Source organism: Cygnus atratus, chromosome 1 (assembly GCF_013377495.2).
Source record: "Cygnus atratus isolate AKBS03 ecotype Queensland, Australia chromosome 1, CAtr_DNAZoo_HiC_assembly, whole genome shotgun sequence".
In the NCBI taxonomy this organism is placed as follows: Eukaryota; Metazoa; Chordata; class Aves; order Anseriformes; family Anatidae; genus Cygnus; species Cygnus atratus.
The window spans coordinates 10,526,003-10,539,632 of NC_066362.1; the positions used below are offsets into that span (position 1 = coordinate 10,526,003).

A 13,630-nucleotide genomic window follows, 5' to 3' on the forward strand; every position below is an offset into this window, starting at 1 on the left:
AGAAATCAAGAAAATAGTTTTATTATTGTTAAGAAACTAGAATTCCCTGAGTCATGGTTATTTAAGGCACACTCATAGATTAAATATTAGCTTTTTCAGGCAGTCGATTTGAAAAACTTTGTTTTGGAACTCTCTCCAAATGAAGAAATTAGGAAAAACAAAACAAAACAAACAAACAAACAAAAAAAAACAACAACAAAACAAAAACAAAAACAAAAAAACAATCCTTTTCATCTGATCCTTTATAATGGGATTCACAGTTCTGCTACCGAAGGGTCAGAATTTCCAAGTCCTTATGTTTGATAAGTGAATTACATCAAGGATTCATTTATTCAAGAAACCATATATTTCATGATGCAATGAGTTTGGTGAGTAGGTTGAGATACAAAGAAAAGGGAAACGCTACAATGATTGGGATATATAATATTTTGTGTACCTAAAAATTCTCATCAGAAGCTGCAAGCCATGAACATCTGATAAGTGAATGCATAAAGCAGGTTTTGAACCATCCATAAAAAAAGAACATAGTTCTTTTTTAGAAGAGTATACAGGGACAAGTCTATGAGAAGATATGTAGAAAAGGGTAGTTTGCGTTCAGAGAAATAACTAAAGAGGCAAATAAATGCTTTTTAATTAGTTTGACTCTGAGTTTGGTACATGCTAAATTATTCAGTTGGCAGAACGCTGAAAATAAAATGACTGCTATAAAATAAATACATTTTTTTAAAGAGGTAAGCACTCAGTCCAGAGTTCCATTAAATTTCTTACTGATATCCAATAACCAACTGCTGATTTCAAAGAATATGGAAACATTTAAAGCACTGTATACATTCTAAATAAATTATCCTTGATCGTGACATAGTAGCATTTCCAAATGAAAATATTTCCCTATATCTTATGCCACCCAGGCCCTATATATTAACACCTCTGTTGTCTAACAGAAAGAGTAAGAATCTTTAAGTTTGAAGCCAAATGTTTTCTTACTATAACTCTTGGTAGAGTTTTGTCATTAGGAGCCTAGAGTAGACAGAAGGATGACAGTTTATTTAAAATCTTAATGTAGCTGCATAAAGACTGCAGTCACCCACTGACACACAAACAAAAATGAAGGAAACTGTTTGCAGTTCTGTCACAACCACCTGAATTCCATTTGGCAATTTTCCCATTTTGGAAAATGACATATATTGAAAGGAAATAAATGGAAAAAAAAAAGTTATCAGAAAGCAATGCAGTTATTAAATTCCCTAAAATGCTATTGAGAATTTTGTAGCTGTTGGAAATGTATTCTAGCTGCCTTTTTAAAATGAATTTCAGTGTCATATCCTTAGAAAGGCGGTTCCCATCCTTTCCTTTCTGCAGGCATGTTGCTGGCAGTGTGCTTCAAGCAACTTCGTATTTTACTCTCTACATCAGCCCCAGCTGCAACTTTTTAATGGGTCTTTTTAAAGCAACATTACAGGGACTGCATATATAGCTCTGTTGGATTATGTTATTGGGGGAATATAAAAACAAGCCACCAAAAACAATTTTGAGTAAGGGCAGTAATAGCTGAATGAAGAGAGAATATGAGAGCATTTATTTCTAAAGCATAGATCTATGAGTGGACAAAAAGTAGCGTAGGCAGTGAGACTCTACTGTTTAAAATTTTTACTTGTAGAAATTTAAACAGATATTCAGAAATCAAGAAGGATCAAAATCCTAGAGACAAAGATAAAACCTTGGAAATCTGCAAGGAAAGATAAAAGGGAATGACAAAGGAAGAATTCTGGCTTCTCTGGACCCATAATAATTCTAATTCCATCTCTACATTCATTCTCTAAAATGTTATTGATACGTAGAGACGGAGGTTTATGCAAAACACATTCCCTAGATGCTAGGGCAGTCCAAAATACTAGCAAAGAATTCCTTTCTATTTTACATAAGCATGAAAAGTAGATGCCTTTGTTTCTTGCTGGATGTCTGTTCAGCAATTATCAAAAGGAAATCTACTTCCTGTTCTGTTGTTCTGCTGCTAAAACTGCGTTGATGCTTTCAGCAACTTGTACCTCATTTCTGAAAACAGTCTGCCTTCAGAAAAAAACTGAAGGTTTCATTTAGCTTTTTGTTTGTTTGTTTGTTTCACTGGAGTTATTAATAAATGAAAGCTGTTTTCTGATCTTCAGTTTTAAGCAGCTACAAGAAGCAGAAAAAAAAGTGTTTTATATTTATAGAGAAAATACTTCTAATTTATACAGTAAAACAGTGCTTTTCTACTAAATGAAAATGTACTAGTATAGATACAAAGTCCACTTATTTTCATATTGCTATGATGGTTATATGGGGCTTGGAGCAACCTGGTCTGGTGGGAGGTGTCCTTGCCCATGGCAGGGGGGTTGGAACTGGGTGATCTTCAAGGCCCTTTCCAACCCAAGCCATTCTGTGATTCTGTGATTATAAAAAGGTAACTGAATGCTGTGAAACAGAATCGGGATGCGTTTAGGTGCAGTGAAATGGGTAGCTAAACTATGTCTAAATTCCTAGAATTGGTTTTGTTTCATTTTCATTTAATGGTAGTTTGCTTTGCTATGCACATCTTTCTGTGATACTTCTTGGCATAAAGCTTCCAGTTGCCATATGAACATAAATTAGTTTATGTTCACAAAGCCCTTGAGAGAGCAGTTGCATTATTTCAAGTATGTATTTGGCTTATAAAATCACGGTTGGAATCACTGATTGGAAGATAACCTCCACTTTATGTTAGATCATGCCATAAGTGATTTAGCCAAGATCACAAGGAATGTCTACAGAAAAATCCACTTCACATGAATCTTAGCTGCAATATCATTTTCCCTTTATTCTGAGAGAGAACAGCAGACACATGGAAAAAAAATGATTAAAAAAAAAAGAAAAAGAAAGCATTTAAATTGCACAAATGTGAACTTAAAGGAGAAGTGGCTTTTAACAGCTTTACAAGGAACAGAGAAATGGTTCTGGAGATTCATTTCAGAGAAATGAATAAACTATTTTGCTGACTGTCAGTGGTAGGTAACAACGTAATTCAATAAATGAAGACCAGGTTTGAATAGACAGAAAATTAATCTTCAGTCACCATCTCATGTGGGATTTTCCTGTGCCAATATTGATTACATTTCAGTTTCTGACTTGAGAGAGAAGTTGTTTGGAGTTGGATTTTAATTATGTTCGCATGCCAGATTACTTTTCTTCAAAATAGGTGTTTTGCTACTTTCCTGAAAACAAAGTTTCAATGGTTATTAAAACTGTAATAACTAGTGCAGCAATCTAGTCAGGATTTTGATAGAAATACCAGATGTAAACAATTATTAACATTGGGGTTTTTCTCTTTCATCTTTCCTAATTCTTCTTTTTCTAATACAAAAATAGTTTACTTATAATTCATATATTTGGCAGCTGAAAACTAAATAGTTTTTACTATATATAGAAGGATCCACTACAAACATGGAATGTGTAAGGCCTTGCACAGCATTAGTGTTGCTGGCCAAGAGGTGTTTACTGAGTGCAAGGCTAATTTGCCTTCAGTGTTTCTGATACTTGCCTGTTGTGTGTAGATCTCTTTCAGACACCTTTAGATTTAATAGCAAAATTAATGCCGTGTGAAGGGAACTACAGAGCTTTTAGAGGATTTCACCATTTCTGGGCTTGGGGGGCAGACATATACATGGTTTCATAGTTGTACATCACAAACTACTCCCACAAGGTCAACAACAGGGACGTAAAAGGTTCTGGGTTATTATAGGTAGTTCTCGTAGATTGTCCGCCCTGCACCATGGTCGCAGAGCTAGTTATAAAATGCAGGTGAGTGACTTAAATTGAAATAATAATAATACTTGAAGAGTTTTTAGATGCATGTTCTTGTTTCGGTGTTGTGGTATATTGGTATGAATAGAATCTCAGTCTTTATACTAGGCATCATTTTGGGGGGACTTGGTATGTGCGCTGTTGTAAATGTGGGAAATAGACTTTGTATTTGAAAATTTAAGGTGTTCAGGTGGATTACTTAAGTTCTTTCAGTTTCACCAAAGTTAGTAAAATGTTGGTAGCAGACTTGAAGCTTCTTCCATAGCACATGAGTTACAGAAAAGACTGAAGGCTAGTACCTATTACTCAGAGTGAAAGTCCAAGCACTGATGAAAGTTTAATGTTCAGATGCTTCAGAAATTTCAATAAAAAATGTAAATGTACTGGAGTATCAAAACCTCTGTCCAAGACCTTATAGTACGGACCTTATGGTTTACCCCCTTTCTCTTTCTGTTCCCCCTCCCTCTAAGCATTCATTGTGGAAAATTAATTGGAAAAAAATCCAACTGATTGTGGTATTTCATTGTAATAATATGGCGTGATGGCCCCCATTTTTTTTTTCCTGAAGTGTTCTGTGAAAGTAACAGGAGATTGCAGTTGTTGGTACTAATTTCAAAAATAGTGTGTTACGTTTTCTTTAATCACTTGGTTTGCAGGCAGGAGAGAAATTTTCTTATACGAATGATTGATTGTTGAGACTGCATTTGCAGAATTAGACAAACTCATTACCTTGAGTAGCATGAAGCCAAAAGATAACGTGTGAAAAGAACTCCAGAATTTGCTTAATGTTGCACAGCATTCCAGTTCTGGGAAATCAATCAATCAATCAATAAATAGTGTCTAATATTGTAGGAATAATAATAATAAAGTAGAAATTGACCCAAATTACATTGCCTAAAGTTATCATAATGCTGTGTCATTTCAAATTATAGAACACACCAACTATTACTGATCCTGGCTCCAGTTTACAAACTTCAAAGTAAGCTGTAATGGTGTTACCTTCTGGTAAAGTTAAGCAAGTGGCATACTGGATCAAGACATTCCATGTTGCATGGTACAAGCATTTCCTGTTTTTCCACATCCCAAAGCTAAAACACTACTTTCTTAGAACCATCTACATACAGAATTGTTCTATTCAGAAGTCCTCTGGCAGCCTCCAAACCTCCAAACACCAAGTAGATGTGTCTACTAGAATTATTAATGAAAATAGCCTGCAGGAAAGTAAACAGCATCATCTTGCCTTAGGTTTTCCAAGGAGAATAATGTTGTTAAGTAATTAGTGCATTGTATCAATTTAGATTATTTTATGTCATAATACACATGAATTAAAAAGATCATCCCTTACTTTGAGTATTCAGACTTGTGGCTTCCCTTCTGTCTCACCCATCAGATCTCGGTTAAGTGATAAGTAACAAGCTTAACTTCCTAGCATAAGATATGGTAGCTATGCTGCATAAAAAAAAAAAAAAATAGTAGTCAGAATTAGTGCCCACTTTCTTTTCTTCCGGAAGTTTATTAGACTTGCATTGCGATATGTAGCTCACCTAATTCTAGACAGCTATGTTACAGGCACTTACATCTAGGGTAATTGCCCTAGGGCTACCTTTATTGTTGATGGAAAGAAGGAGGCACTTCGAAGACACGAGTCATGTCATAGGAAAATAGGTATCTAATTAAGATGTGATGAATTGTACTCTAAAAGTGTCCATTTTTCTTCATTGACTACGAAGGCAGCCTGGGGTGATTAACTCACATGTAGACTGCTGTGTTGTTGAAATCAGTGGATGTCACTGTTTGGATGAGTTCTGCCCTTAGTGTTTCCAAAGGAAACCACCTCTGAAACCCATCTGATACTGCTGCTTACTTCAGGCAGCATTTGAACCTATACTTACAATAACATTTTTCCATGGTCCTGTGATGAAGCAGATGAGGAAACTGCAGTTTAATTACGATATTTTGCGGGTAAATTGAAATTCAGCTGTCTATATTGATAGGGGGTAATAGACACAGTGAAAGTATATAAAGAATACCCTCAGCCCATATATGTGTGCCTGGCTCACCAGATAGGTGCTTCTTTGTCAGCACTATTTTTCAAGTATATTAATTTTTTAAAAAATGATGACTTTGTAGTATTAAAAAGATCTGTATAACTGCCTGCAATTGCTGGCCTAAGTAATCATTTGGTATCATAGCTGACTCATTATTGATTTAAGCGGCAGTCTGCTCATGCCATGGAGAGTCCTGTTCAAACTGCAGCTGAGCCAGATGAAGATATTACCCCCTCCTCATTGATCTTCACTACTTCTTTGGTTTTCATACTTCATACAAAATTTTTAGCTGAGTTTAAAAAAAAATAAAAAAGTCTGTGTCGCAATTTTTTTTAAACCTAGTCCAAATGACTGAGTGGATTGTAAGGAATCAAGAAACAGTGGTGCAGACAGGTGAGGGAGGATGGAAACCTGAAACAGGCAGGTAGTGCTGAGCACCTGAGTGTTTGGGAGCCTTTCCACCCAGGCAGCTGTAGCCAGAAGAGTACATGACATTTCCTCAAGACTTATTAGTAACATAAACCAATTAATAAAACGTGTGAAAATTAGAACTTATGAAAAGGCTTCATTTCCTGTCTCTGTCTTGTGTGTGCATCACTGTTTCTCAAAAATATATTTATGAAATATACATTACTGGTATCATTTTAGATTTGTAATTTAACTATATAATCTAAAGAAATAAAATTGAGATATTCACTATTTAAATTTAAGATTCAGTACAAATTATTACAAGTAATAAAGGATAATGTAGTTGCCTTTCAGTTATGGGTGTAAAAATTCCATGCGCTTATGAAATTAGGTTTATAAGGTGTTAGGCTCTCATTTTCCTTTTGCAGCTTTTCATTTCACCGAGTTCCATTGGATGACTTGTAATTCATAATGAATTATACACAAGCATTTCTGGACCTGAAGCAAATAAATATGTTTATACAGAAATGCAAAATTTTAGCTATAAGAGAAAGTCTATGAGTCTGTCATGTAAAAAGAAGAATTGTTTTTAGCATACCTTGTAATATTTTGTACTTCATATGTCTTTCTTTAAAAAGCCTGAAAAGAATGACACTGAATCTGGCAGCCAGAGAATCAGACCAGTATTTGAAGAAGATCCTGTTTTCCGACGGCAAACGTCTTACCAACATGCAGCAGTCCACATACCAACAGATATTTATGAAGGCTGTAAGTAGCACGTGAACAAAGTGATTTTACTATAATATTAAACTTATTATTTGTGTCCCATTCTTCAAAGAAAATAACTTCCACACCAATTTTTCATTTCTATTTTTAGTACAGATGTTGAGACTGTCTTTTTTCCTTCCTTTAATGATGCTTCAGATATATGCTCTATTAGGCATATGATTCATCTTATGAGTTAGGTGGAGCCATAATTAAAGAGAACTATTAGAGAAGGATCTGAATTTCCGAAATTGAACTGGAGGTGAAAGAAAATTCTTACATATTTTGATTTTCATATCCATTTCTTCTCTGTGCTGTGTTCTTACTTAATATAAATAATTCTTGACAGTTCTTTACATAGCTTTGACCTCAGGCAGAGATGAGTACTGAAATCATTTTTAAGTGTCCCAAAAGCATATACGGTTCAAGCAAATAACATGCTGTGCAAGATGGTAGTACTTACATTGCATGCAGTGCATTTCCAGAATTGTAGTAACAGATTAGCATAAAATTTGAATAAACTCTTTCTAAATAGTGTTAAAATAAAATCTATTTACACACATATATTGCAAAGGAGTCTGTAATTGTAACAGTATTTCATAATTTGGTATTTAAGTTATCTTTCAGAATGAAAGTAATTTCTTTTTTTCTGTGTTCATTGTATAGAAAAAAACCTTTATTCATTAAGAAGACATTTCAGCATTCAAAATGGCTGCATAATTTTAAAAAGAAGGGAGGAAAAATGGAATAGGATCCACATTTTTTAAGTTCATTGTTTAGGGTGCTAATTTCAGCTATGCAGCCTTTCTCCTCTTTCAAAATCTCATCAAGAAGAAAGAGACCCTGATGTGACCTGAGCTCTTTAAAATTCATGGCCACCGTTCCTTGTGCCTTACATAAATGACACAGGGATGAAAATGGAAATGTCAGTGTGATGGGGTAAAGAATCGTAGTAGCTGGTATTCTTGTATGGTGTGCTTGAATGACAGACCTAGAGGATTACTCTGGGATTCTGGCTTTAATAAATGGTAAAGTGCACCTTAATTGCAGGATTACAGGGAAGAGACAGGGCATTTTCTTTGCTTTTTTATTTTTTTTTTCAGAGTATTGATACTTTGCTGTTAAACTGTTACAAAATCTTGTCTGTAATCATAAGGATTTTTTTAACACCATGTGAACTTTAATATGATTGTCATCATAACACTACATAAAATATTTTGTTGTTCTTTCCAATTTAACACTGTAGGTAGTATTCTTAAGATCACTTATGTCCCTTAAAGCAGTGCTACTATAAAAAAAAATAAAGTTACTATAAATATATATATATATTATATAATAATAATATATATTATATATTTTCAATCATAAATATATTTATATATAAATATATAAAAATAAAGTTATAAAAAAATAAAGCTACTATAAAAAAATATATATATATAAAGCAGTGTTACTATACAGACCCCTTAACCTAAAAATGAAGACGGGCTATGACTTCCATAGGAGAGGTGCAACTTTAGTATCTAATGAAATGATAATCAAACATGGAAATGTGAATTTCTTGAGAGAGGTATTTGCATGTGCAATATATATGGATCACGAGAAATTCATGATTGTTTGGGTCTAGCTATCATGTTAACTACCAAAGATGTGGTAGTTAAATGCCTAACATGCTAAGTAACTAGTGAGTTTGATTCAAAGAATGGGAAGCCTAAGAAAGTATCGTCAGTAATTCTGTGTCAGCCAAAGCCTTGGATAGGGTAGTAACTGGCTAACTTCTGCTCACACAGCTACAGATGGTGTTTTCAGAGATAATAAGTTGACACCACCTACAAAAATATGTGGATTTCATATCAATAAACACAAAATTGTCACCAGGTTTATTTTATAGTGTCAAAGTTCATATATCATCTGAAACACAGAGAGCAATTGGAATGTAGTTATCCAACAATAGATTTCTAAAACTAGAGTTTAATTTTCTCAAGCAATATTATCTGCAAGAAATGTTTATGACCCAAGAGAGTGATAACCTGTCTTGAACACTTTTGTAATTTTCCTTCCTGTTCACATTAAGTAAACTGACATTTTTTGATAGAGATTTCAGTGACTACTACAGTAGGAACAGTTGTACATTTTGAAAATAGTTTGTAATTTCTCCTGTGAAATTATGAATGTGTGGATCCATCCTCCGCTTGGCCCTTTAAAGCTGGGGAACTGTTTTAGCCAGTAACTCTCAAATGGTGTGCCACCTATTGAAACCTAACAAACTAGGACGTGGTATAAAATAACGTTCTTTGGTTAGCTACATATACTGTGATTTGCTTATTTTGAAGGCCATCAGCATCCTGGCTTGCATAAGAAACAGTGTGGCCAGCAGGGCTAGGGAAGTGATTGTCCCCCTGTACTCAGCTCTGGTGAGGCCGCACCTCGAGTACTGTGTTCAGTTTTGGGCCCCTCGCTACAGGAAGGACATGGACGGTGCTCGAGAGAGTCCAGAGAAGGGCAACAAAGCTGGTGAGGGGTCTGGAGAACAAGTCGTATGAGGAGCAGCTGAGGGAGCTGGGATTGTTCAGCCTGGAGAAGAGGAGGCTCAGGGGCGACCTTATCGCTCTCTACAGTTACCTTAAAGGAGGCTGTAGTGAGGTGGGGGTTGGTCTGTTCTCCCATGTGCCTGGTGACAGGATGAGGGGGAATGGGCTAAAGTTGCGCCAGGGGAGGTTTAGGTTGGATATTAGGAAGAACTTCTTTACTGAAAGGGTTGTTAGGCATTGGAATAGGCTGCCCAGGGAAGTGGTTGAGTCACCATCCCTGGAGGTCTTTAAGAGACGTTTATATGTAGAACTTAGTGATATGGTTTAGTGGAGGTCTTGTTAGTGTTAGGTCAGAGGTTGGACTAGGTGATCCTGGAGGTCTTTTCCAACCTAGAGGATTCTAAGATTCTGTGAATACAGCGATGCCCCTTTTATTTCACCATAGAAATATAAATCATAAAACTACATCCATTCACTACATCGAGGTTATTACTTTGTCACTTATTTGACTGCAGAAAGAAATATCATGAAACCTATTTTTCTCTTCTCTTCTCTGTTTCTGGTGCCAAAGCCTTGGTGGAAAGAGGGAAAAGTCTAGGGAATTTGTTCATTTGCTTGTATCTGAGGATTATAGTCCCACTGCAAGAGAGATCAACTCCAGTAAAATGGACCCAAATTGGGCTTTTAATTCAGTATTTTTCAAGAGTTCTGTTTAGGTCTTGAAATAAAAACAATGTGCTACTGAAAACAGAACAGACCCTCAGGACAGCTTTCTAATACATGCACTGAGAATTAGTCATGCATCTCCTGTTAATAATAACAGAAGTTTCATTTCCAAATCCCCAGTGAAACTGTACCCCGCTTATCCCTAAGCAGAATATGGGAACTGCAGGCCAGAGGAAATCCAAAACACAAGGCAAGTCAGGCTAATCTGCCTGGTGGATACCAACGTACGTTGTCCTCCTTGCCTGACACGGATAACGTACAGATGCATAGTGCTACAGTGGTTGCTCTAGGTAGAGGTCAGTGCTTTTGTTACAGGTTTAGAAAGGGTGCTGGGCAAAGCACAAGAACAAGGGCTGTTTTTTTTGGTGTGGTTACTCCTGCTTCATTTCCCCTAAGTCAGAAATTTAAATGTTACTTCCACATGTCACTGTTTGATTATCACTGAAGAGTTTGATTAAAGTGTCAGATTGACAATGCTTATATGCGGAGAATAATAAGTCTTGAACACGATGACTTCATTTTGAATATGTTTGGACAGCTACCAGCATAAGAAAGACTTCCCCTGCTCAGAGTCTATTAGAACTGTCATAAACAGAGTTCCAATTAAAAGATGGATTCCATAGCTTAATGATCTTAAAATATAAATACTGTTTGTTCATATTATCCTTTTATTGGGAGAGCAGTCAAAATTTTGCTGCTCCTTAAAATCTCCTAGGATGTGTATTGTTTTTTAATAATGGGTTTGATAGTGGGAATCAGTTTTGTAGTGGTGCATCATATTTGTGAATAATCAGTTGTTGATAAAATGTTTTGACATAATAGTGCTTAGTGTGGGGAGGCAATCAAAACCTTTAGAAATAACTTACATTTTCTGTTTTGATGACTGACTTTTATTATCATCTTTGACAGGAATTTTTATAATTTTGAACAATTTCTGAAAATGTGGGGTATCTCAGGCCACAAGCTTGTAATGAACATAGGGGATTACTGTTCATTCTATTTTATTTATTTATTTATAATATTTTCAATCATTTTAATCAGTGAGATATTTGTGAAAAAATGCAGAGTGAAGTGGACCTTTAAATGAATTTTCAGTGTTAGCCTGTTTTAAATACCAAACACTATGACTTGGGGTAAGTGTTAAGCAAATGTTAGTTACAGCTAAATCCCTAAGTACTCCTAGCCTGCCTGGCTGGTTGAATATTAAACCTGGAAGGAAAATACTGATGCGTAAGCCTAAACAAAGCTCTAGGGTCAGTATAGCTTTTTATGTTCTCACAATTACGATTTAAATTATTATTTTTATCCAAATAGCTTACTAAAGCTTCCTGAATGAAAATGTTTTTACATAAGCAGCAAAAAATAGCTTTTTTTAACTTGATGAAAGTGCTTCCTTCTCTCAGAATTCAGAAGGTTGAACAACTTGAACGCTACCCTCCCTCATGAGGCATTTTGGTACTTGGATTATATTAGTTTTATTGGATGATCTAGCATATTTGCATGACGTCAAGTTTACCATGATTTCTGTCTTAAATTTTCAAAGTTTCAGATGACAAGGTAGGATAAAGAAAGATGGTTTTGTAACCAACCTTAATTTATTACTTCTTGAAAAACCTAATTTTGTCAAAAGAAACCAATTTTGTATACCAGCTATAGATGACAAAAAATAATACAAAAACATATAGTATTTTTATATCATCCTAGATTATTTTGGAAGATTGTGCCTGTTCCTGAGTTATTACTGATAGACACAACGCTGCTAAACTGTCGTCTTTGCTTAAACAAAAAATTGGTAGCAGTACGTCTTGTATAAATCTCCAGATAGATGGTGGTAGAACATTTTGATGTTTCTGTACTGTATGTGTTTGCTTTTCTGTTGAAGCTGAGAACTGTGAGGGGTGCATGAATGGTGGGACCAAAGAACAGAAAAGGCAGGAGGGTGTCCCTGATTTAGTGGCTTCATAAACTATTGTGATGTTGATGCATCAGGTGATTACTGACGAGGCCAAACCAGAAATCATCCGTATCATAAGAACTGTAACCAAATCTTGTTCCTCTTGGAGAACATCTGTTCTAGATGCTCCCTGACAGTGATACCACAGCCATTATTTCATTTCTTTTTCCTGTACTCTTGCTTATTTGAAATCTGTAGTAAGGCTGGTTATTAGCTTGAATTGTAAATGTTTCTAGGTGTTGCCTCACACTATTATGACTTGGCAGAGTCATAATCTACCAGTATATGGTAGACAGAGAAGTTTTACTTTCTAAACGTCAGTATGAACAGCCAAATATGTTTCTTTTTTATTTATAATTATAGATCACAATTTTGATTTAACTTTCAAGTTTAGGTGAGTGCTGTAACTCATATATGGAAGAAGGAATGGAGGTTAAAGAGGAGTCTATTTTTCTTTCTCACATCTTAAATACAGAGAAAGGTAAATTTATTTGGTTTGTTTGTTTGTTTGTGTTCTTTTTAAAAATAAGCAAAGCCAAACATTCTGAATTTGGGGGCCTTAGCTGTGACCCTAAGTGTTTGCTGTGGGTTATTTCACAGTGAGCCCATTGGGAACACTCAGCTACCAACCTTTCTATATTATGTCATTCCTGTTCTTTTAACTAGGAGTTCATCTACACGGGTCTTTGGCATGATACAGTATTTTTAGATACTCAAAGGATATAATTTACTACTGGGTTGATATTTTTAACATCATGATGAGTTAGATGTGAGGAGCCATACCAGAAGTCAGCCCCATGAAAACTGGTTATTATGGTTTTTGTTTCAACAAAATAGAAATACCTACAATGAAGAGATTTTTCAGGCCTTTTCTCTCCAAAGTTCTTTAATTTTGAAAACTCAGGATTTTAGGTAGAATGGTAGAAGGTTGCAAAACATAATTGCATTCCTATTTTTTTTTTAACTGTGTAAGATTAAATTGTGATGTTTGTAATAAAATGTGTGTAATAAATGTGTGAAAAATAATTTTCTGGTGAATAGAATGCGGAGTATCATCATCATTCTGTGTGGCTGCATTTCATTGCGCATTTCTTGAGCATCAAATATGATATGTATCCAGAATTATCTTGGACATAATAGCAAGTCCAGGGATTCCAGTATTTGTTAGGCTGCTTGACGGAGTAATACATGTTTAAGCTCTATATATTGCCAAAATCTATTCTGGGAGCCAGATGATTACTGCTGCTCCTCCGATCTCTTTCCATTGCTTCTGCAATATTTCCCCTCCTATATACAGCTTGGAATAACAATTAGTATTGAATCCTCTTGTACCAAGATGGGAAGTTTGGCTCTGCAGTAAGGTTGGCCATGTTCTTCTGGTA

The 13,630-nt window shown here is 35.3% G+C and overlaps 1 protein-coding gene across 1 annotated transcript in view; it reads left to right on the forward strand.

Annotated features, from left to right (window-relative positions):
• CACNA2D1 (calcium voltage-gated channel auxiliary subunit alpha2delta 1) overlaps positions 1-13,630 on the forward strand; it is a 404,847-nt gene that overhangs the window by 233,274 nt on the left and 157,943 nt on the right. The window contains exon 6 of the mRNA XM_035549547.2: positions 6,911-7,040. Coding sequence (XP_035405440.1) covers positions 6,911-7,040 — 130 coding nt within the window. The remainder of the gene's footprint in view (positions 1-6,910; positions 7,041-13,630) is intronic.